This window comes from Colletes latitarsis, chromosome 11 (genome assembly GCF_051014445.1).
Source record: "Colletes latitarsis isolate SP2378_abdomen chromosome 11, iyColLati1, whole genome shotgun sequence".
Lineage (NCBI taxonomy): Eukaryota > Metazoa > Arthropoda > Insecta > Hymenoptera > Colletidae > Colletes > Colletes latitarsis.
In genome coordinates this window covers 10,862,233-10,887,757 of record NC_135144.1, presented here as the reverse complement: position 1 = coordinate 10,887,757, position 25,525 = coordinate 10,862,233, and the positions used below count along the sequence as shown (strand labels likewise).

The following is a 25,525-nucleotide window of genomic DNA, read 5'->3' as shown; positions in this document are numbered from 1 at the left end:
ATCGCGGTTCTTTGTAAGAATATCAAACACTGTCTTTAAAAAGAAACATTATGTTTTTGATACGAACTAAATTTGTTTGTTAAACTTGAAAGCATCACGGAATATATAATCGTGCAAAAATGCGGCACGCGTGCAAGCAATATTTTTCTTAGGAAACAATTCATTTTGAAGTGTTCAGTCACCCCTGGGAAAAATCGTAATGGGGGATTCTCGAGGCCAAAATAAGACGAAAATCAAGAATATTAATTTCTTAACTAAGGCTTCGTTAAAAAGTTATTAAAAAATTTCAAATCATTCTGAAAAAATTATTTATGGATAGGGGGGTCAATTACAATCATTCTTGGTGAATAGACATACCCCCGAAATCCAACCCAGTTTCGAGAAAAAAATTCCTAAACGAAAATATAATATCTGATAACGAATGAATGATTCCCCTGAAATTTCATATGTTTCAAATCGTTCTGAAAATATTATTTTTAGTTGCAGGGGTCGATTACAATTATTTTTGGTGAATAGACATACCCTCGAAATCCTACGCAGTTTTGAGAAAAAAATTCAGAAAGGTGGGCTTTTTCGGCAAAATTGAAAAATTTCAAATCGTTATAAAAAAATTACTTTTAGTTGCACGGGGCGATTGTAATCATTTTTAGTGAATAGACATACCCTCGAATTCCTACGCACTTTCGAGAAAAAAATTCCTAAACGAAAATATAATGTATGGCCAGAAATGTGCTCCGAAAACATGCGAATCTTTAAAACATCATAACTTCTGAACGGATTGAAGGATTTTAAACCACATTAAAAATGTATTCCATAAATATTTTAGAATAATGTTGTTCAAAGCAGTCCTACTCGTAAAGGGTTAATTAAGGATTAATTAAAACGAAAAACCACTCTTAGCCAGTACCGTGCACGCTGTAACAATATTCAGTAAGAAATATTTTGTAAAGATATGATTTAAATAGGATAATGAATTGCTACAGAAGTAGATTACTACTGATTTTTCCCGCTATGTTTTTCAATAACCGTATCAATTTGTTACACAAAATCAAATGTTATATATTTGACTTAACTTTACATGACAAAATAATTGAAATATTGGAAAAACAATAACGTGCATGTTACCGTTCAATGGAAATCTGATGGATCTCAATTTCCCTCCTTCCATTAGGATCTAAAAAATTCTTATTTATTTGTAACATTACCACACGCCGTATATTAAATCGTCCACATTCGTCTTGCCTTTTTTTTTATTCCCTACTAAATTCATTACTGGAATACATTAAATTAACTGCTATTCATGCAATAGAATTTTATTTTTAATTATTGCCCTTTAAAAACCTACGGAGACTAGGCTATGTATGTATATTTACGCCCCTTCTTTCTCCATCCTCGTCGTTTCTACGACCCAGCGAGCCGCGAGGAGTATAACAAAACACTGTCGTCAACCTGTACGAGTCACTGCTGTAACAGCAGGTAGAAAGAATAGAAATAAAGTTTATTTGATCTTAATCCTTCTTAAGATTTATATAAAACGTTTTAAAAAATTTTTACAAATAATGTATATGTATTGAAATAATTATAAAACTACAAGACGTACAGTAAGGAGCATACCCTTTATGTTAGCGACTCTTACAATGAAAGATTTCAACAATTTTAATGTATTGAGTTCAATATTTACGCAGGAATTGAAATATTCACGAGATTAAACGATTATAGAACGTATTAAAATAATACAAGTATGTACGTGATTTCCATCGTTAGCAATACAGACGTAGTAATAGGCTCTCGGAGAGTCAGGAAAATCACTACAACTACTACTGTTCGATTTTAATTCAAACTTGGATTCGTCACTCCAAATGATCGATTTCCAGAATGGAATTGGTTTTTTATAATACTCTTGTGCAAATTTTAACCGCTTCAATGCGTTGGCTTCAGAAATGTAAGGGCGTTTTCTTGAAATTCGACCGTATAGTCAATGAGAATCCAAACTAACCTAGCGAAGAAACTCTATATTTATGATGACCTATGCAAGGCGGATCGCAGCCAATTTGCTAATATTATTTAGGTTTTAATTAATAATTGCATTACCCAGCTAAGAGTGATACGATTATTAATTAAACGCTAAATAATATTACCCAGGTCTCACCACGAGGAGGTTGCTGCGAATGGAGACCCGCCCTAACCGATTCCCAACCACCCTCCATTAATAAAGAGCTTCTGTGACCAACGATCGTTGGTCAAGGAAGCAACAAACGAAACTGCAACCAATGAAAGGTGCACAACCAACGAAGAGAGTATTTTAACCAAAACGAGAGTTTGTATTCAAATAGAACCCTGCCTGACATAATAATTAATACAGATAACGTTGATCAAAGAAGCAATAAACGGAAACGCAACCAACGAAGGAAACAACCAACAAAAGAGTTTTCTGAGAAAGAATTTGCCTGTAAATGCCCATCAACAAAACAACAAAATATAGTCTGCCTGATAGAATAATTAATAGAGACAACTAAACTCCTGCCTAACTATAAATCTAAATTAATATACATCCTACCTATCTGATTATTTAACAAAATACATTAAAATATGTACCTCTTTGATGTTTCTGTTGTATCTTGTGTTTATCCCACGATGATTTCCTGAAACACAAATAAAACCATATGAAACAAAATTGTAACAATTCTTAATTCTTACTTCTGTAAACCTACAACTTCCATAGGAATATGCCCTGTAACAGAAATTTATTTAATAGATTAGAAATAGAACAAACAAAAATTTGACATTCGTGAAACTACAGATACTACAACTACAGGCAAGTGCAGTGACAAAGTGAAAATAGTACATAATATATGTTACTTTGATTCTACAATGTATTCGTCGCGAAATATCTTCTTGCACGTAAATCTAATGATATATTTTAATAAGTAAAGAAAGACTTTGGTTATCTTCGATATCGAAGATACCCAAAGTCGTAAGAGTAATCATGAAAGTGAATTTAATTACTGAAAAATATAAAGAACAATCGGAAACTACAAATTTGACACTAATTTCAAGATGAATATAATTACAAGTAAAAGATATTAGAATCATGACTCTACTTTCGATCGACGGTACGATATTTGTCATACTAAAAATCGCGGCGTGCAAAAACATCGCACGCTTAAATAAAACGCGACGCGACGCGACGCGTGCTCATAGCGTGCAGTGAGTGTGGGTATCAAATTGATCCCCCCCGGCCTTGATTATCAGAAAAGCAAGTCACGGTTGAAACTGGTCACTCTACTTCTCTACGTACACCGTCGGGTCCTAGAGAACACATGATTACAAAAGGACCCGACTTAGTACTGAGAAAGGACCTGAATCAAGACCTCTCGACGTCGGTTATGCTCTTTTCCGGATAAAGAGGAGAATAATCCCTCCGCCAAGGCCCCACTTAAGCTGAACCAAGCTGCACCGGGGTTGAAGCGGTTAGAGTTATCAGACCTACTACACAGGTGATCACGTGTTTCATTCCATTAAACAGAGGTGATCGAGCAAAACTCTCTGGTCCTTTCAGTCGAGACATAATCTCGGAAAGCGAGAACCAGAGAACGAGCGAACGAGAGAAACTGATGTATGTACTCGTTATATATTCATTTTAAAATGAGTGTCAAATTTCAAATAATTGAATCTACTATGACATTTGTCATCTCAAAAATCGCGGTATGCAAGAAGATTCGAATTTTAAGCAAAAGATCCGAACATAAAACAATATACATGTGTTACTACTCACGCGGTCATTACACTTGCCAAAGAGAACACGTATACAACCAGTCACCCATGTCGGTTAGGACGTTTCGTCCTACGACATGGGGGCCGGAGAAATAAAAATCATATTCAACTCACTGATTCTGGCTGTTACTCACAACGGCCCGGCATTGGTCAGCATTGGTCAGCATTGGTCAGCATTGGTCAGCATTGGTCAGCATTGGTCAGCATTGGTCAGTCCTGGTCAGTCCTGGTCAGTCCTGGTCAGTCCTGGTCACTCCTGATTACTCCTGGTCAGCTCAGTTCACTAATGGCCAGAGGTAGGCCCCCGAATTCGCGAGACTGAGTGAGTACGCTAGCAGTGCCCCTTTATATACCTCTTCCTAAGGTGGAAGAGTGGGGAGGCGGAGACCAAGTCGACAGTTAAAGACAGTTTGGTCTACCGAACAACTATTTCGGTTGGCCCTACCTTTTGGATTCCTGGACCTTTGATCTTGATGTCAGCCTCGCTGTTGACCATCGATGACCATTACCTAATCGTTGTTGACCAGCGAATAACCAACGACCCATTAAAACCACGACCAAGTCGAAGATTAAAGCCTTCTTACAAGGATCCTCTTAAAATTTAATGCACGATCTTTTTAACATTTTGTTCCATTTTGAAGGAGTGTATCTCAAGACTAGGAAATAAAAAAATAAATGTTAATCGGACATCGCGGATAATCGGTACAATAAGACATACAGTAAGGAGCATAAGTGGCCACAAGTTTTGCATAAATCGTTATTTATTACTAGGAATATAAAAGAATAACAAAAAATAAACATTATAATTATTTTTATCACAGTTAGAAGTAATATAAGAAAGTCTTTCAATAATTAACATCTTGTTGTTTATGAATAATACGAACAATAGATTGACTCAGTTTTGCACCACGTCCAATATATGACAATATGTTCATGAGTTCGTAGAACCTGGGATAGTCACTGAAGATGATTTTTGTAACATGGTGAGACGGTTAGGAAATCCAACAGTACGGGCCTGGACGCAGTGAATTTAATAGACACGAACCATTTCTAATTTTATGATTTTAATTTCGCTAACTTTGATCGTAACAAACCCCAATGTTTATTTCGCGTCGTAACACTAACCAAAGATGAAGCGAGCTTATAATATCGGCGTATTCGAACTGGCAAAGCGGAGTTGATTCGAACACACGAATCCGTGGCCCAATTTGTCACGTTAACCAGACAACGAGCCGTCAGAATCCTTCGTCTGGCACGGATTGTCCTCGACAAAAGAACAACGCCTGGTAATGAAAGAACGCATCCGCGTTTTTCAACGAGCAGACTCGCCCACCCATTGAGGCCGTAGAATTTTTCGCTCGCGAGATATTCAAGTAGAATTAAACGCGCCGTAATCGAGACGGTGGACGGACGGGGGCTCGAGGGGAAGATTTCTTCATCGCGCCGACGAGAAACCAACTTTCCGCATTTACGTGCAACTACCGTTTTGCCCCACATTCATCCTTATTCAGGCGACAATCCGCCACGAGGCCCGGGGATCGCGTGCGCTCGCTCGCATGTCGCTGGATATAATAAACCGCAAAGGGAGCCGCGATTACGATAACGACGCGGATGACGACATTAACGAGATGGTAATGACGATAATCGTCTCAATTCGACTCCCTTTAGAACCGTATGAACGACACTGTGCTTCGCAGACCGTCCGAAACTCATTAGCGATCCTAGTCGGATTCTCCTGAATTCGAAATATCACCTACGGGGCCTCTCAACAAAATAACCGAACTTTTTTAGTTGTGCGTTTGTGTATCGTCATAGCAACGAACAGTTGACAGCACTACAATTGTCCTAATCTTCCGCGTAACTGACTTTTTTACAAGTTGTTTACATCTTGTTTAGTTTACGAGTTATTGCTATTTGAGTACAATGTTCGAGTTACGAGAGCAACGATGCAACGTGAATTGCGTAAAACTGGGGTAAACATTATTGTTCAGTACTATGAAGGCGTTTTAAAAAGATTGCGCGAAAAAATTCGCAAAAAGAGACCACAGTTGTGGGGAGACAACTCATGGTTTCTTGCGCCTGCCCACTCAGCCTTGTTAATTCGTCAGTTTTGTGCCAAAAATCAGATTCCCCAGACCTTGTTCCCAAAATTAAAATCAGTGCTGAAAGGACGCCGTTTTGACTCAGTTGAGGACATCAAGAAAAATTCGTCACAGGCATTGAAGGATGTTCCAAAAGAAGCTTTCCAGGAATGCACCGTAAAATGGAAACATCGCTGGAACAAGTGTGTAAATAGAGGAGGGCTTTGAAGGAGGCAAAGAGCAATAAGTTGTACATAAAAAAAATTTTTTAAAAATAGTTCGGTTATTTTTTGAACCAAAAGTAATTGAATGCAAAAGTTGCTCCGATACGCGGCAGTTTTGTATTTATGAATCGTCTCTACCGTCCACGCGTCACATTTTGCTCGTCCGTGTTGGAAAATGCAAATTACAGACACAATTTCCCGCAGCGACTTCGTTATCTCGCTTTCTCACATTTAGTCGCTTCAACTTCACTATAAATTTTCTAACGCTGGTGTGAAATTAAAATAAATATGCAGTAAGTAGAATTGTGGGGAAAAGTAGGCTTGGTCAATATTATAGAAAGGTTGAAATGGTATTTAAAATACTGAAAAACAATTGCTGATGGGATTCTACCATTAATTCGAAGGGTGGTTTTCAAACGAGACTGATACGCTTATAAAACGAAAATTTTTAATCGTTCTTTTATAACGTAAGGAATAAATAAATGTTCATTTCTTTTTATAATTAACATCGATTCAGTGTTAATTCATTTTTATTCTATACTCGTTAAGTGTAGTGGTTGTTTTAGAAGGGTAAACAATTTTTTAGTTAAATTTCCAAACTAGTACCTTGGTCAAAGTACTATAAAATGGCCCAGAAAAATCGTACGTTCCAACTTGTCTGTGGAAAGAGAATATATAGCCTTGAAACGTACGATTGTTTGTTAAAGAATAAAAATATAATTGGGGTTGTGTGGTTTATTAAAATTTTGTTTTGTTGTAAGGATAACGTGAGACGTTCGTTTCAAATGTATTTCAACTCGTCTAATGTGATATGGTTCTTCGTTATAATAAAAGAACGGATGTGCCGAGAAATTCATTATTTATTACTCCTTGCTACGATCCGGTATTTATTATTTGAATGAGCGAATTCGAAAGGAAATCAACTTACCGCGCGGAAACCAATCGAAATACGAACGAATGAATTGCATTCAAACGAATTGATTGCACAGGACTTCTATTGACAATAAATACTTGGACGATGACAGCGGAATATTAATAGAATACGACGTTTAGTAGCGTAAATTTAAAACTGCAGATGGAACACGCCTGCAGGATATTTACGGTTGCGATAGTGTATGATACTCAACAATGTTTGCATAATAGTTAAATAAAAATAACGCGAAACTTTGGTAAAATTCTGAATAAATATCAGTATTCTATCGTAGAATAGTCAATTTATTAAAATTCTTTTTGTGCAAGGTAACGGTATACTGTCAATCGTTGTTTACAAATTATAATAGAAGCAAAGTCAATTTCGTGAATGTTTTCTAGCAACGTAACTTTGAAATCTGGAACAAATCTCTCCGTAAAAATATTATTCTACAAAAACACTCGAGCACAAAAAGAAATAATATGTAAGGAATAACAGAATAAAGATTCATTGCAATGGAAAATCGCAACTAATGCACAAAGAAAAACTTTAGAAAGGAGGTACTTTGAGAGCAATTAACATTACAATTGCGTTTATATAATACATTCTCATACATCACACATATTATTTACAAATATCAACATATCTTAACACATTACCGACGAGAAACGAGTTTTACAAGTGTGTATTTTTCTAGTAATTTCCCCGATAACACAAGAAAAGAATTTTAACATTATTCACTTGTAACTCCTGAAAAATTCACCCATAAATTATAAAAATTTAAATCAATGTCACAGCGTATCAAAGCTGTCAGCTGAGGTATTGTAACAAAATATTAATGGTACCTTTCATTGGGAACTTATTTCTATGTAACATTTTATTTTCCTTCTACATTGTCTTTGAAAATAAATGAAAGTTTGTGTTCGAGTTTTAATTATATATAATAACATATTATAATCATAAAACACGGCAGTTCATCGTAAAATTTGTATTAATGTGCATGATTGTATATTGTCGTAAAACGATGGTTTAATTATTGTATGCGCGTCGATGGAATAATATTTAAAAATTCCTAGATTTTTAACTAGACTTTTAAACTTTTGTTCTTCTCGTTTTCTATGCACTTAATTATGCTCGATTCTGGTCACACTGTTCCGGACTCCATAATAGCCTGTAGAAAGTCAACGAGCCCCTTGCGGGTCTTCGTTGGTCCAATCGCAGTCTCAGTGAAATATAGTCCTCCTGAAAATTCTATTCACGTCCGAACTTCGAGAGTTTCTAGTCGCTGGGAAATATATGAAGGCTTTAAGGTAATTGCTATCGAAAGCTACCAATTCCGACTTAATTGATGCCAATATTGACGCAGTTCCAAGCAAAGATTTATTTTCATTTACCAAACTGGAGAACGAAAAGTTTTTTTACTTTTCCCCTTTAAAAAATTGCCATTTTAACATTTAAACGATATTCTTACGCGTGTATCTAATTATCGTTGATTGAACGACTCTTAGGAGAGTTGTTACCCGATGAATCCTTCTTTGAGGACTCCTCAGTTCGCAAGTTTGAGTATTCAATTATTATTTCTTCCACGATAAAGTCTCCTTCGCGAACGTATTCAATTCCACGCAGGGGAAGAAAAATATCGGGCATATTTAAATGTATAATTAATTGGAAAAGTTGGAATAAAAAGGGAGCGTTGTTCGTTGCTCGCGAATCGTAAAAACAATGGAGAAAATAGTGAGTAATTAAGAACAGGATTCCAAATTTCGATTTCCAGGCTTTTCCGAGTACCATTTTATCCTGAGTCGTTGTCGATAAATCATTCTATCAAAATGTTAAGAGATTCGTAGATCACCCCCGTCCCTTTTAATCACGGCTGGAGCCCCCATCCTCCTCTTTGTCCTCGTTCCGAGAATCCTCCGAATCTGGCTGAACGAAAGGGCGAACGGAAAGGATAAAGGCGAAAAGAATTTCAACTATTAAATTATAGAAAATTACGCTTCTCCGGGCGTCGCGACGGTCGACGCTTTTTCTTTGGGTTCCGTCGAGCCATTTCTCTCGCGCCAATCCTTTAACCCTCCGTTTCTCGTTTTATTACCTTCGATTCCAGACCAAACCCCAAGAGTTACAACTGCGATCGCGGACGAGAGGGATCGTTAGCCCCTCTTCCACCGCATTCCTTCATCGACTACTTTGTTATGATCGGGCAAAGTTATAGCTCCTATCATCCGCGTGCTTTTTCGATCAAGAATAATTGGCCAGCATATATTCCCCGTTTTACGGCGAATTCCTCACAGTCGTCGGAAGAAACATAAATTCGGCGGGGATCGTTCGTTGGACCGGTGTCCGTGTTCCAATATAACTTTTTACAACGTTTTTAAGGAGATCTTCTACCGTAGAACGCGTTCTTTTTCGTTTTCGTTGGTATTTTTTATATATTTGTTACTCTTTCAATGATATTTACAAATTTTTAGTCAAAATTAGTGGTAAAAATGTTCTCGTGGCTTCCACGATTCGAGCGATTCTTGAAAAAAACGAAAAAGATTCTTAATCAGGGTACGTTTTTTTATAACAGGTACCGAAAGGAGAAAAAATAATTGATAATTTAAAAAATGGCAGCATTTTGAAGTTGGAATATCGATTTTTATCTTGTTTTTAACTTTAGCAGGCTAAAGAAAAAATAGAACGAATAATGATTTTGACTTAATTCTAATACGGGCTATATGTGCTGAAGAAGCCAATTCAGAAAAGATAGTTTTGTATAACTCGATAACATGTATAACTCGACTGTGCAACACGTATACTTTTGTTAATTTTAGGAGTTGGATGATATGCTTTTGCACATATATTTTTAAAACTATATCCTTCAAGAAAATGAAAAAAAAAATCGAATTTCGAACATCGCGATACTGAAGGTATACACGGCAAATTTGAACAAAATCGGTCAAGTAGATCTTGAGATACCATGGAAGCCAATTCAGAAAAGATAGTTTTGAGAAAACTGCTATAACAAATCAAATGTTTACAATATTTATAAAACAAATAATTACAATATTACTTTACCGCCATTTGACTTCACGAATATTCTTATAGTATATGTACAATGAATTTTATAATATTCACTTCTATTCTTATTGTTTGTTTTCTGAGAAAAATATGTAGTTTATCTTGCCTACCATCGGTCAAATGATAGAATAAACGATTTATATTTTTTTGTAAAATAACTAGACAAAATTTGTTACCAAATTCTGGTTAGCTTCTGATGTAAATAGGAAATAGAGAATCTATAGTTACCACTGTCTTAGAACAGTTTAACAATGCGTATTAAAAATAGTTAAACTTTAAAAGCATGCAGTTCCGAAACTACTAGTGTTTTTGCCATAATCGAGCCACTGTTTGAAGCGGCAAAGCCTCCCCTCTAAAATGGTTTTTGGTTTTTGTCGATCGGACTTTCCGTTTTCGAGATATCATAATTTATGTAAAAGGTGATTTTTTAAATTCCGCTGTCTCTCGCTTCCCCGTGTTAGAAAAGGCTAAATTTTGGACACGTGCAGTTCCGAAACTATTAGTGTTTTATTAATTATTGAGGCATTGTCAGAAGCGGCAAAGTCTCCCCTTTAAAATGGCTTTTGGTTTTTGTCGATCCGACTTTCCGTTTCGGAGATATCGCAATTTATGTAAAAGGTAATTTTTTTAATTCGACTACGATCTCGCTCGGTGCCTTAGAAAGGCCTATTAACGCGTATTAAAAATCATAAAACTTTAGATGCGTGCAGTTCTGAAACTATTAGTGATTTATTAATAATTGAACCACTGTTGGCAGCGGCAAAGCCTCCCCTTTAAAATGGCTTTTGGTTTTTGTCGATCCGACTTTCCGTTTTCGAGATATCGTAATTTATGTAAAAGGTAATTTTTCTTAATTCGACTATCTCTGTCCTCGTCTAGCGGAGTCGGAGCTCTTTGTCTTACGTGCGTGGTGCTGACCTACCCCGCGTACGTGACTCTCGTGACCCAGTTCCGGGCGTAGTATTTCCAAGAATTTACTACGCACTGTTTACTTTTGACGCGCGCGCGAGATGAATGAACTCGCGAGCGCAACTACGAACCATAAACAAACTCTATCTTCGAAACTAGCCACCACATCGACTTGAAACTAAAATCGCTATATCTCCGGAACTAATAAAGCTATCGACTCGTACGAACGCTCATTTTAAAGGGCATTTCATTCCCTATCCGATGACCGTATCAACTATTATTATATATGTTGTCTTCTATGTTTATTTTAACATTTACTTTGACTCTACATACCCAGAGAAGTTTCAGTAATTCCTACTGATGGTACGACTAGTGTACGATAAAACTGGACCATAAATTGTTTATTTAATTGAAACTGAATTTAAAGAAAGGATGTTTGCATAATTATTAGCCAGCACTTTTTCTTATCACTAGATTTACGGAAGTCGTCAATTTGACAGATGTCAGATTCCATATGTAAAATTGCAGAACGCATTAATATTATTTTTTAATAACTTATGTTGAATTTGATTGATGCAATGGCATGAATACATATTCGAATTAAAAGAAGTATCGTATTTTAAGGTAATCGTCAACATGAAAGGTATCAATAAGTATATGTGTAATATATTTAATAATATAAATAGTTGTTTTCTCTAGAACTAACTACGGTATCGACTTAAAACAAAATTCATTTTAAAGGGCGTTTTATCTTCCATCCGATGAAAATTAAAAAATTTTTTAACGTAACAGAGAAGGATATCTTAGGAATAAACACCAGAACACAACTTTCTATACATATAATGCAAAAATTAGAAGTAGGTTGCCTCGTAAAAGAGAAAAAGAAAGTCATTTGACCGGTTATGGTAAGAATGGCTATACATCAAGTGTCGCTAGGTTTAGTGTTAATTTTAGGAGTTCGATGGTATTCTTTTGCACATACATTTCTATATCCTTTAAGAAAATGCAAAAACAAATCGAATTTTCTAGCGGTTCACAGTAGAAAACCCACGTTAACCTACCCCAATGTTCGAGTACGCGATCGAAGGAGAAATTATAACGAAAAAGCGTGGCGGGAACGAAAATCAGTGGGATCTCGTGGCCGAAAAGTGTGGCGCGTGTTTCGAAACTAGATTGTCGTTGAAGCCTCGACACCTGTCGGAGGGCCCTCGACTCGAGGGGTGCGTAACCCCTTCGCAAGGCTAATGCACTTGTCCGCGATACCTTTCCAGCCTTCGCGCCCCTATTGTGCCGCTTTCAATCCCAAATTTCTTTTTCTTCTTTTTTTCAGAGCACACCTGCAAAGACTTCCGGTGCACTCAGAACGAGTTCTGCATCGAAACGGACCTTATTTGCGACGGGGTGAATCACTGCGGCGACGGTTCTGACGAGGCCACCTCGAACCTCTGTGCCAGTAAGTTCTAATTACCAACGATTCATTTAGGAGTGCCCCGTACCACCGTCTGCGACCAGGCTACATTCATATTTCAAACCAAATACGCCGCGGGCAAATTGACTTTGTAATCGAATCTCACGGTGCAGCTAGGATATTGTCCAATTCGTGGGATGCATTATTATGTAAAACTTCTTGTTATTTTCATTACATTCTTTAGTCGAGCTTAATATACAGGGTTACCACAAAGATGCATTTTATTTGAATTAGGTCAGTCGAGAATATAAAACCACACTTTATTTAATATACATTTATATAAATTTATACAGGATGCGTAAAAAACTAGGTAGGGAAAACTTTTAATGGGAGATTCTAGAGGTCAAAATTAGACGAAAATCAAGAATATTAATTTGTTGATGGGGGTTTCGTTAAAAAATTATTAACGTTTAAAGTTCCCTCCGTACTGAATTTTTTTCTCGAAAGTGGATAGGATTTCAAGGGGTATGTGTATTCACCAAAAATAATTGTAATTGACCCCCGCAACCAAAAATAATTTTTTCAGTATGGTTTGAAATTTTTTAATAACTTTTTAATGAAGCTTCAGTCAAGAAATTGATATTCTTGATTTTCATCTTATTTTGGCCTCTAGAATCTCTCATTAAAATTTTTCCCAGGAGTATAGTCAGATATAATAACGTATAAATCGAATATATAGTCAAATAAATAACGTCGTTGACTAAAATCGTAAACAAAGCTATAATTACATATAACAAGTGTTATCGATGCAAAAAGTGTTATGTAACGTGTATTCAATTGATAATATTAACAATATTCACGATTTTCTAACAGACATTGAAATTAAAATATCTCTCAAACTAATGATTTTTTAACATAAATAGATTAATACTTTTTCGTAAAGAATATCAAGATGCATCGATCGGGACAATAAGAAATATATGATTTCATTTGAAAAAAATGTTACTACAAGAAAACTAGTAATAATGACGTAAATCTAAATATGCGGAGGCTCGCGTATCTTTGAACCTTTCACCACCTTGACTATCTGTGTCAACGATTGAAAATTACTGTCGGGGTATCGCGGAATAAACTTTGTATATATTTCATCCCCAAGGTTTATTCGTTTCTCATTTCCCTCGTGAATTACACTTCGCTCAAACGTCGAGTCACAGCAGTATCGCTGAAGCACCTGTGTTCCCCGGCTCAACTTTTTGTCCTTTTTGCGATACCATAGCATGTCGCGGCCCCTAATGATAAAAAGCAAAGTATGCCGCGCTCTATCGATCTCCCGATTCAACGAAACTGCGTGCACCGTCTCAGAGGGTGGTTTCTGTGTTGGTCTCGCGTTGGGAACACATTGTACAACGCCCCGGGGAATTAATTCTCTTCCGTTGTCAGTTTACTTGACACCTGGCAGGAAGTTGAACTGCCATTGCTATTTTAATCGCGACGACCGAAAGTTACTCGCGAGAAAAGGACTCGAAATTGCTGCCACCGAATCGAGAAAGTAATATATTCTTTTTCTATTATTTTCGATACTCTAAGTTGCATATTTCTGCCTAATGATCTATCTATCGATTCTATTTTTATTTAGTTTTCTTCATGACGAATTATTTTAAAGAAATTACATGCTTCTATTGCTAATGACTTATTTCGTATCTAAAGAGTGGAAGATTAAAATGTCATTTTATAGATTCGAGACATTCTCCTAATTCAAAAATCACGCAACGAAAACTGTTTGTCTCCATAATATATTTTGCAACTGTGAACGTAACATAGCACTTGGAAAAAATTGTGAAACGCAAGAAACCAGGAAATCGTGGCTATAAACGGTCCCTGTTTGGGCGAATCCCGAAAGAAGCTTTCGTAGTTTTATCTAAAACCGATTGCAAGGTACCAGTTTATCTAACTAGTCAAAAATCACACTATATCACACTGTGATATATTTTTCTGTTGTATTCCGCGACCGGGGAAAAAGTAAAATCGACGAACGCATTTAGGCGAAGGAACGTTGAACAATGCATTGTCCCAGCGATGGTATGAAAAAAGGCCCGTCGTTTTTCAACCGGTCGTTAATTTTTTAATTTCGCGACGAAGGGTTCGCGCGACGGAGAACTTAATGCGCGGAGTTCGTGAAAAAAGCCTCGCGCCAGCTGACAGACGCTGAAAGGCCACCCCCTCCCAGCTAACAATGTTTTTCCTCGTTTGCTTTTCTGTTCCAGACTCCGAGGTGTCTACGATCCTGGGCATGCAGACGACCTGGTTCGCGGTCGCCCTAATTTTTCTGATACTGAGCGTAGCGGGCCTGGTCACGGCGGCAGTTCTCTGCTTTTGCAGACAACGCGCCGCGACCCCCAGGCACCCCCACAACGCGCACAACGCCCAGACTCATCCTCCGGTCAGCTTCCCATGTGAGTCGCAAAAAGCACATCCGTACACCTTTAGAGCGTCCATCCTTCTTGTTGTGTTGTTCACTAGTCGTTAGTCGATGTTTATTCGTTCGACCATCAGGCAGTCGACCGCCCTCCTGCTTTTACCATCCACCAACGAGATCCCCCATTTTTTGCTACTGCCCCCTCCGGGCTATCTCTAATTACAATTTTAACTTTTGTCGTGAACAAAACAAATCTACCGTGTACGCTGCGGAGCATGATAGCAACACTGACATTTTTCAGATTTTTATTATCGAAATAAAACATTCAGAGAAACTGTAGAACGTGAAGAAGTGTAAATAATCAACTTTCGTTATGCAATCGGTGCAAATCTTTTTGAGGCTTTTACGTTGTATTGTACGGGGTCATTAGCGATGGATTTCTGTGTGTTAATTATATTGTGTCGAAGATGCTTATTTTCTTAGGGGAATTAAAGGTCCTTTCTATTCGTTTCTGATTCGATAGAGCTGTGTCAGGTTTGATGTTTATTTATTTCTTATTTGTTGCAGTAGTTGCAGTAGGGTTGTTCAGGCTTCTTTTGAATCAGGTATTCGTGAGATGTTATAGTTCTTTCTTTTCGACATTGTGTTGAGAGACTGGCTGGTAGAAATGTTTTATTAAGTTGTATGGGAACTTTTCTCACTTTGTCAATGCCACTTCCATTTTATAAAGTTGTATATTTTTGTTCTTTTAACACGTTGTCTGCCAGACCAAACTTCTCAAATTAAAAGGAAAATTAAATTTTGTTTTTAGACAATTGGAAACTAGCATACCAAGAATTTGTCATGGAATTTATTTTTATAGACTCATTAAAATTCGAGGATCCCATCTAGCTTTATTTTCTTTGACATCTAATGCTAAGAATTAATTTTTTTAACTCCTTGGTGAAACGTCGTGTCACTCATATGTGGGTGACGTGGCAGTCAATGTGTTAATTGAAGTCCTTAGTTCCATTGTTCTTCTACAATATAGCCATAATTCAATATACATACATCTCCAATATGTTTGCTATGACTTAGCACCATTTTTATTCTAATTAAACTGCAAGTGTGTTCTTTCATAAAATTCCATTATATCTTTAAAATATTGCTTTAAGGGGGGAAACCACTGTGACGAATTGAAAAAATCAAAATTTTTTTTTATCTGTTTTTATTGTTCGGGGTTTTAAATAATTTGCAGTGAAAAATTATACGTCGGCCTGTTTCCAACAAATTTTTGGAGGCCTCTCACGCTGGTTCCTATTACGGCTGTAATAATTAACATTTTTATACGAAATTTTTACAAGTAGTTCAAGAAATGAACATTCGAAAACATTTATGACAAAAATTTCATAGTTACACCGAAAAAATTCTTGAAAATTGCTTTTATTTTCAGCCGTCACAGTATTCTTGTCCAGAATGTGATATTTTCAGGTTTTTTCGGGATTTTTTTAAAAAGAAACTATAAAACTTTTAGTGCATCAGTTATAGCATACATATTTACTAACATTTAAAGAATACGAATTATTTTTATAAGCAAAAAATAATAATAATTACGTAAACTGTGTCTGGTTAAAGAAAGTATTGTAAAGAATAAGTGTCGTGCTGGTGTGCATGATTCCGACCGTTCCTTTAATCTGTAACAAAGAAACAAAATGTCATCTTGTTTTGTATGAATATGACTATGGCGTAAACCATTAGAAATTAAAAATCTTGATAATTAAAAAAATGGCGGCACTTTGAAGTTTAAATATTGTTTTTTTTTTGGTTTTTATGAGTCTATAACATGTTTAAAAAGTATGAAGGAATAAACATTTTTTAAAAACCCGTGGTTTGTGCGATAACGACACATCTGCTGAAGATTTTGTGCAAATTTGAAGTCAATCGGTGAAATAGGACTTGAGATATCGTGCACACCAGTCCAAAAAATGTGGTTTCGAGAAAAACGCGTTTATACATATTTTGCACACATATTTTCAACGACATATATTTTAAGAAAGTGCAAAAAAAAAATCGATTTTATTTTTAATTCTGGACAAGAATACCCCCTTAAATTTTAATACAAAACGAACATATGGAACGACCTAATAATATTGTTATTATCTTATAATTGCATTGGTGCTATAGTTCTGCACCTGAACCTATAATTTCTCTAAAATAAATGTTATGTTCGCCTTTTTTTTATTACTGGAATTTCATTTTAGCCTGATTAATACATAAAAATCATTAATTAATACTTCGAAACTCTCAAAAATTGTGTGTTATAATCATGCTCCGCAGAGTGGGACGAAACCAAGGGAAACAGTTGTAATATCAGTTTCAGTGGCGATTAATGTGACCAAAGGTGTCAAGTTTTAGAATACGAACAATGTCACGAATATTAACGTAAAAATGATAGAATGCAGGAGGGAGGACGGGATCACGTTTCAAGCTATTAATTTATTTTTTAATCAGTCGAATAGCATTACGGTCTATTTAGCTTGTAAGTCGTGCCCTCAGACGGGTCGAGCCAATGAATGAAGGATGCATCTCTGCGTTTCTAGCTCGCGAACTTCGTAAAATTCGATGTACACCGTGTACATTTTACACGGAGTCGCGTGTTAATTTATCAAAACGACGACTAATTAATTTTGCGCGAGATTAATTTAACCGGAACCGTAGGTTAAACTCAATGAAAGCTCGTAACGATATCGTATTCATTTTCCCTGGGGTCTGTCTATGGGCGAGATTTAAACATTTAAACATTCGTTTAGTTCAACTTGCGGTACGAGAATTAAATAATATTAACGCCACGCGTAACGGAATAATGGAACTTTCGTTTTCGAAGCAATTTTAAACGATTGTTTTATTGTACTTTCAAACTAATTTGATTTAAATTAGTTCGTACAAGGAATGGGCACGAAAAAGAATAGATTTGTTCTATGACTACCTTGTGAATATAAAACTGTATTGATTTTAATTTATAAAGTTTGATGACGAGTAGCCTATAAATTAAAATCAATACATTTTTATATTCACAAGGTAGTCGTAGAACAAATCTATTCTTTTTCGTGACCATTCCTTGTATGAACAAATTTAGATCAAATTAAATAGTACATGTTTGAAAAGTTACATTAAATCGTACGTCGAGGGGTTAACCTCGAGATAGATAGGAGCCGATTAACGATAAATTTCCAATTTCACGACCCGATCGCGTCGAAAAAGTTCATCGATTCGCGCTTCTGAGAACTTCACGGTTCGTCGAACCGTGTAGATTATTAGGTAGTTTCAATTACATTTCCTTATCTCTCGTAATTGTTTATTACCCGGTTGTGCTTCCGATGTCGTAGTTGTGCTTTAGAATTTAGTGCAACGTAGAGTTGATATTACAGTGTGCAAATAGGCGCACCTGAGGCTACACTGCACAACATTTACTAATAAGTTTCCTTACGCTGCCAGTACGCGGTCGTAATTTGTGTACGTATAAGATTGGGTTTCCGCGTTCTATTTTCCCGACAATGCGATGAACTTGATTAATCGTCTCCATAGGGCAATGCTGTGGCCATTTTGATCACTCAAGTTTCGTACAGGGCATTTATCGTTGTTCTTAGAAAGATATTTAATGAAATAGAAATTGCTTCAGATTGGCTACTTAGTGATAATTCGAAGAAAGAAGCTCCTGTTTGTCTCGATTCTCAGAACTGTAAATTTCATTAAATTCGCGAATATTAAAAAGAACGAATATACAGTTAAGGACGAAAGTAATATCAATTAAATTTAACCAATATAGCATTGCAATTGCATGTTTAAGCTTTATTTAATATTCATCCTTATAGTATATAGATTATTTGAATAACAATTAAAATGAATATTAACGATCGGTGTAAACCCAAATGTGGTTTAAACAAAAAGTCAAACAATTACAGAGAGACAGAAGTAAGTGGACACTATCAATGACTACTAATTAATATTTAGTATTGCCACCTTTTGACTATGGCCTCTAGTCGCGGCATACTGTTTACAAGATTTTCTATCTAATCTTTATCAATAGTGTTGAATGCTGATCCTACTGTATTTAAAATCTGTATTTAAAATGTATAATGACCAGAAATGATTGTAATTGACCTCTGCAACCGAAAATTCTTTTTTTCGTTGAGAAATGTAGGTACCTGTCGATTTTTCTTAAAAATTCGTTTTTGATTGTTAGTAATTTTTTTTGACGCCCTATAGAAAAGTTGTCTAATACTTTTTAGTAGGTACCTATGAGCTCTACTTCAGAAAAAAGTTTCATTGAAATATATTCACTATTGTAGGAGTTAAGGTCGTTTGAAAATTGGACCATTTTTATGGGGGTTTTCTCATTTTGCGTGGTCAAGGATCAACTTTTCGACTATTTTTGCAATTTCTACATATTCTCTAGCAAAATACGCGTCGTTTGCTTTTTTAAACATTAAAATCGTCCAATCCCTTCAGAAGTTATGATGTTTTAAAGATTCGCATGAAATTTCCGGGGGTACATTTCTGGCCATCCATTATATTTTCGTTTAGGAATTTTTTTCTTGTAAATGCGTAGGAATTCGAGGGAATGTCAATTCACTAAAAATGATTGTAATCGACCCCTGCAACTAAAAATAATTTTTTTATAACGATTTCAAACACGTGAAATTTCAGGGGAATCATTCATTCATGATCAGACATTATATTTTCGGTAACGAATTTTTTTCTCGAAAATGCGTAGGATTTCGAGGGTATGTGTAATGACCAAAAATGATTGCAATTGCCCCCTGTAACTAAATATAATTTTTTAAATATGATTTGAAATTTTTTAATTTCGTCTAAAAATTTCCCTAGCTTCTCGAATTTTTTTCTCGAAAGTGGGTAGGATTTCAGGGGTATGTCTATTCACCAAAAATGATTATAATTGACCCCCGCATCCATAAATAATTTTTTCAGAATGATTTGAAATTTTTTAATAACTTTTTAACGAAGCCTTAGTCAAGAAATTGATATTCTTGATTTTCGTTTTATTTTGGCCTCTAGAATCTCCGATTAAAATTTTTCCCAGGGGTGGGCGAACATCCTGTATATCAACTGAGTGTCCACTTACTTCTGTCTCTCTGAAATTGGTTGATCTTTTGTTTGAACTCAATTTCGGTTTACACCGATTGTTAATATTGCTTTTAAATGTTATTTTAAGAATCTATATATTATAAAGATAAATATTAAATGAAGCTTAAACCTGTAATTATGATGCTACAGTAATTAAATTTCATTGATATTAATTTTCATCATCTGTCCACTTACTTTTGTTCTTAACTGCATCTGGCAAGTTAATTTAACTTTCACGATGAGCGCAACTGATCCGTCTTGCTTTTCGGTCGATTCGAAAATTTACATTCGAGCAATCTGAATATTAACTCGCCGTTCGATCTTTAAATTTATTATTTCCTGCAAGGTACAAACGGAAATTACAGTCGTGGGAAACCTACCGTGCACCGAGTAATATATTACAGTTCACGTTTTATGGTTTCGAACAAAATAGCTAGGCGATAGGTGTCTAATAGATTTCCAACCCGACAAAGCGTTCTTTATTTCGCTACCGGTGAAATACCGTGCACAGAAAGCAAATAAAAGAACCAAAATCACGTGAAATTGATGTCACGTGCACGGTGGTATTGTGTACCCACATATACCATTCTTGATGAAGCAGCGTATAACGAAAAATAGAAAACACGATAATGGTTAAAAAGAAAAAAGTAAAACAACGATACGACAAGAGTACAGAGAATTGGAACGCGAAAATTCATCGCGTAGAATATTGAATCACTTTGTTTGGAATTTCTAAAATCATTTTAGATGCTGGATCGTTCAACGAGACTTTATTGCGATTATATACTGTTATATTAACGCAGTAAGCTAATTATTTTCCTTACGACGCGTCGCACAGTGGTTCATTTTCCTGAAAACATGGACAAAATTAGTATCTTTATTAGTTATACGTTATTTATTACAAGTAGGTTAATATTAGGGGTTGTTTGACCCGTAGAATCTGATTTTAGCGCTAGTTTTTAAATAGGAAAACAACCCTTGTAGAACCACCCCTTAGAGGATATTTCATCCTAAAAATACACAGTTTTCTCAATTGATTTAGAATGTGATTTCAACATATAAATAACATATAAAAGTGTTTTTGGAATTAAATAGATAGTGTATTATCATCAATAAATATTACGGACCTTTTCCCTTTTCTAAATCTTTTTCAAAACATCTTTAATGATTTGCAGCATTTTGTGTAAGCCGCCACTTAATTAGATTATACATTCAAGAATGTAGAATCAAAATTTCACAGACCTTTAAACAAGTTGAAAATTTAAATTCTCACCAGTTATTTGAATGTGTGTATTAAAATGATTTTAAGAAGTGAACAGTGTAAGATTTTGATGTTAAATATTGTATTTCTAATTACAATCACGATCGCAAGTATTACAAATACAAGCCAATTTGAAAAAAAAACAAAACACTTATCTATTTATCAATTTCATTGGACGAAGAATCTTACGTTGCAACGTAACAATTATTCACTATTATTTATCTCTAAATTTATGATACACTTCATTAGTAAGGTCTAAGCTTCATTTAACAGAAAGAATCAGTGCTTGATCTCGATTGATAACAAACTTTTTGCCTCAAGGTGTACAAAAAATATGTATTTCAATTTTCCTGGCTAGTAAAAGCTATAAGTGTTCTAATTTTAAGTAAATTACTTATACGATACTTTATTATAATATATAATACTTGCTTTGATAGACAAACATGGTAATTTGAACATCAGCTTCAAAATTACTTCCTAAATCATGACCCATTTTTAATTGGAACATCTTCAAAAGGGTTGCCACTAAAACATTAAAACTAACAGTAAAATGTGCACAGATACCTTATCTGTCGATAGAATTAATTTGATTTCATGAATTACAATCTTTCTTTTTAATTTTGTCCACGTTTTCGGGGAAATAAACCACTGTGCGTTGTGCAGATAACGTATTATCCAGTGAAACGCATAAAAGTAATTTCGATCGTAGATCTCGCGCAGAGAATGCTGGACTTTCATTGAATTTAACTCGATAACCGATACAGGCTTTCAATCGTAAACACGTGGGGACTTGGAGATTGCGAGGCCGATCCATTTAAACTCTTCGAGCGATCGTAATAATAATCTGTGAAACAATATTCGAACATTACGCAAATCGCGATACCGTATTATGTCACTGCGTCGGATAATTTTCCATCTGGATCGGGAACGTGGACATTTCCGTCGCGCATTACGAAACGTTCGATAGAACAATCGGCGTTCCGCGTATTTCCTGGAATATTTCAATCCTTGTTATTTTCCTCGTCAAAATCATCGTTTCACTTTCGAGCTCCGTCGTTGCTTTACGTGATATTCAATTTACCAGTAACGTTTTTAAAATCCCAACATTTACCGTTTCGCTGTTCAAAATCTGAATTTATCTCTTAATAAACATATTTAATATCGTACTTCAACAATGTTCCGAGTTTATAATCATTAACGTAACAATAATGCTATGTTCGAACCTGATTTAATCATGTGCTTAAAATTTATTACTTTTTAAACCGCGTTTATACTTTCTTCTCGAGTTGCTCAATAAAACATTTCCGTTTGCAAATTTGTAAAAATTCCGCTCGTAAGTTTCATTGCAACTGCTTCAAACGTATTCTACGCGACTGTATAATTATATTTTGAACGCTGATCGTTAAATTATTAATTGTTGCTCGAATAGAGACTGCCTGATGGGTGAACGATGTTTCTGCATCCGCTAAGCTTCCGCATATTTAATTTCTGTTAAAAGTTTCGTGCAAAAGAAATATCCGTTTTCAAACGATATTATTTTTTAGCCCTTCGTCGTTTAACAAGCGTGGAAAAGTTTTACGCAGGGGAATAAAAAACATTTAAAGGTGCAATACAGTTTTTGTTAAATCACAAACTGTGCAACAATATTTGCGATACGATTTATTTACTATTAAATTGAATCTCCGGTACTCTGCTCTTTTAGTTCTTTTTTTAAAATTTAATTAGTATTCAGTATTGCTTAATAACCACCTTTTGCTATTTTTATAAATCTTATAATTTATATGTGTCATTTAGTTTTTTAACGACTTGAAATTTTTTGCAAATTTAATGCAATACTCGAATCTCCGTTCAAATCAACGCTTTATTGCCACAAATAAAATTGCTCGTAAAGCAGTATTTGCTGTCTTGAATGTTTTTATGTGCTTGGCCGTTGTATAAACATTGCTGTGTAACCTGTTCATATTATGTGTATAAAGTTTATAGTTATATAATGGTATATTACTCTCAAAATATTAGGTCAGAATAAGATTAAAACAATCTTCAAAAGAAAAAGAAAAATAATATACAGGGTGTTTGGCCATCCCTGGGAAAAATTTTAATGGGAGATTCTAGACCCCAAAATAAGACGAAAACCAAAAATACTAATTTGTTAATGGAGGCTTCGTCAAAAAGTTATTAACGTTTAAAGTTCCGCCAGTACTGAATTTTTTTCTAGAAAGTGGGTAGGATTTCAAGGGTATGTCTAATGACCAAAAATGGTTGTAATTGATCCCCCTAGCTAAAAATAATTTTTTCAGAACGATTTGATATTTTTTTTTTTTTTTGTCGAAAAATTGAGGCACCTACCCCCTATGGATTTTTCTTAAACATTTGTTTTTCATTTTTAATAATTTTATTTGACAACCTACAGAAAAGTTGCCCAATACTTTTTTGTAGATACCCATGGGCTCTGCTTCAAAAAAAAGTTTCATTGAAATATATTCACTATTGTAGGAATTATGGCTGTTTGAAAATTGGACCACTTTTATGGAGCTTTTCTCATTTTACGGGATCAAGGTGTAACTTTTCCACTATTTTTAGAATTTCTACCTATTCTACGCTAAAATACGCGTTGATTGCTTTTTGAAATATTAAAATAAACCAATCCGTTCAGAAGTTATGACGTTTTAAAGATTTACATGAAATTTCCGGGGTACATTTCTGGCTATGCATTATATTCTCGTTTAGGAATTTTTTTCTCGAAAATGCATAGGAATTCGAGGGTATGTCTATTCACTAAAAATTATTGTAATCGATCCTTACAAATGAAAATAATTTTTTTAGAACGATTTGAAATTTTTCAATTTTGCCAAAAAAGTCCACCTTTCTGAATTTTTTTCTCGAAACTGCCTAGAATTTCGTGGGCATGTCTATTCACCAAAAATGAATGTAATTGACCCCTGCAACCGAAAATAATTTTTTCAGAACGATTTGAAATACATGAAATTTCAGGGGAATCATTCATTCATGATCAGACATTATATTTTCGGTAACGAATTTTTTTCTCGAAAATGCGTTGGATTTCGGGGGTATGTGTAATGACCAAAAATGATTGCAATTGCCCCCTGTAACTAAATATAATTTTTTTAGTATGATTTAAAATTTTTTAATAACTTTTTAACGAAGCCTCAGTCCAGAAATTGATATTCTTGATTTTCGTCTTATTTTGACTCTAGAATCTCCCATTAAATTTTTTCCCAGGGGTGGCTGAACACTGTATAAACAGACTTCACATTAAATGAAAATTTCTGGCAATTTATTATAACACATTGAGTTACTAAACAATTATCGAATAACTTGAAATTCGAAAAACAGTGTTCTTCATTTTCTTCGTCTTCGTAATTACGCGTACGAGCCAACAAAATTTAACAATCACTAATTAGAGTGAACAATAAGCGGATTTGGAATCGTAAAATGGAAATCACATTAATCATACGTCGCCATTGAAGGATGTGACACGTGTGATTTCATGTACTTGGCTGAATTTTCTCGCGAAAACAGTAAACGCAGCGTATCATTGTCCCGTGGAAGTAAATATATTTCAGTAAATAACGTCCGGGGATCATTTCCAAAATTTACGACGCATCAACTGACCGATCATTGCATTTTAAGCCGGCAGCAATTAATAAAACATCGACGTGCGTCGCGATGCTTATTGCGCCATATTAAATGTAACGTATGATCGACCGCGGTTCATTTTTCGCCGTGATACGCGATTATTCGAAAATGTACGAGCACGAAATCGTCGAAGCAAATATTAATCGATGATTCATTGGGCGTACAGGCGACATTAATTCGAAGATCCAAATTCTTTCATGAATAATGACGATAAGCTATCGAGCGGCTGACATTAATATCGTTCTGATATTATTAACAGTTTGTCACGATAACATTTTAGCAGCTAAATACTTCTGAAACCTTGAGTTCGAGTTTAATAACTGGGCTGAACTATAACTTCGCTCCTATTAAATTCCTTTACTGATTTTGCATTGTTCAACGCTGTTTGTTATTCTATTTATTCTTGCAACTTTTCAAAAATACTATCGTCCGAAACCTTTTACGATAGACTGCAATTAGACCAATTTTATAGCGATTCGAAGGGACCAGAGCTGATGAACTTTGGTCGGGGTCAGTATTAAACAAAACGTGATCAGCGAACTCGACCATCGTATTTTTAGCGTCGAAGCTGTGTCGGTCATTTATTTATCAGGGATGCAGTTATTTAGGTTGGGTCACTAGGGCTCTGAAACAGAATTGAAGAACAAAGGGGCAGGAAAGAGAGGGTGGATGCACAATAATATGTACGTCAAAAAGTT

General features: G+C 35.3%; 1 protein-coding gene across 5 annotated transcripts in view; it reads left to right on the top strand.

The window, feature by feature from the left end:
• Positions 1–25,525, top strand: part of LOC143348048 (uncharacterized) — a 271,690-nt gene that overhangs the window by 222,483 nt on the left and 23,682 nt on the right. For all 5 annotated transcript variants that reach the window (XR_013080699.1, XM_076777835.1, XM_076777832.1 and 2 more), the window contains 2 exons: positions 12,292–12,414; positions 14,634–14,822. Coding sequence is in view for 4 of the 5 variants with exons in the window: in XM_076777835.1 (XP_076633950.1) it covers positions 12,292–12,414; positions 14,634–14,822 (312 nt within the window). In the remaining variant the exon portion in view is untranslated. The remainder of the gene's footprint in view (positions 1–12,291; positions 12,415–14,633; positions 14,823–25,525) is intronic.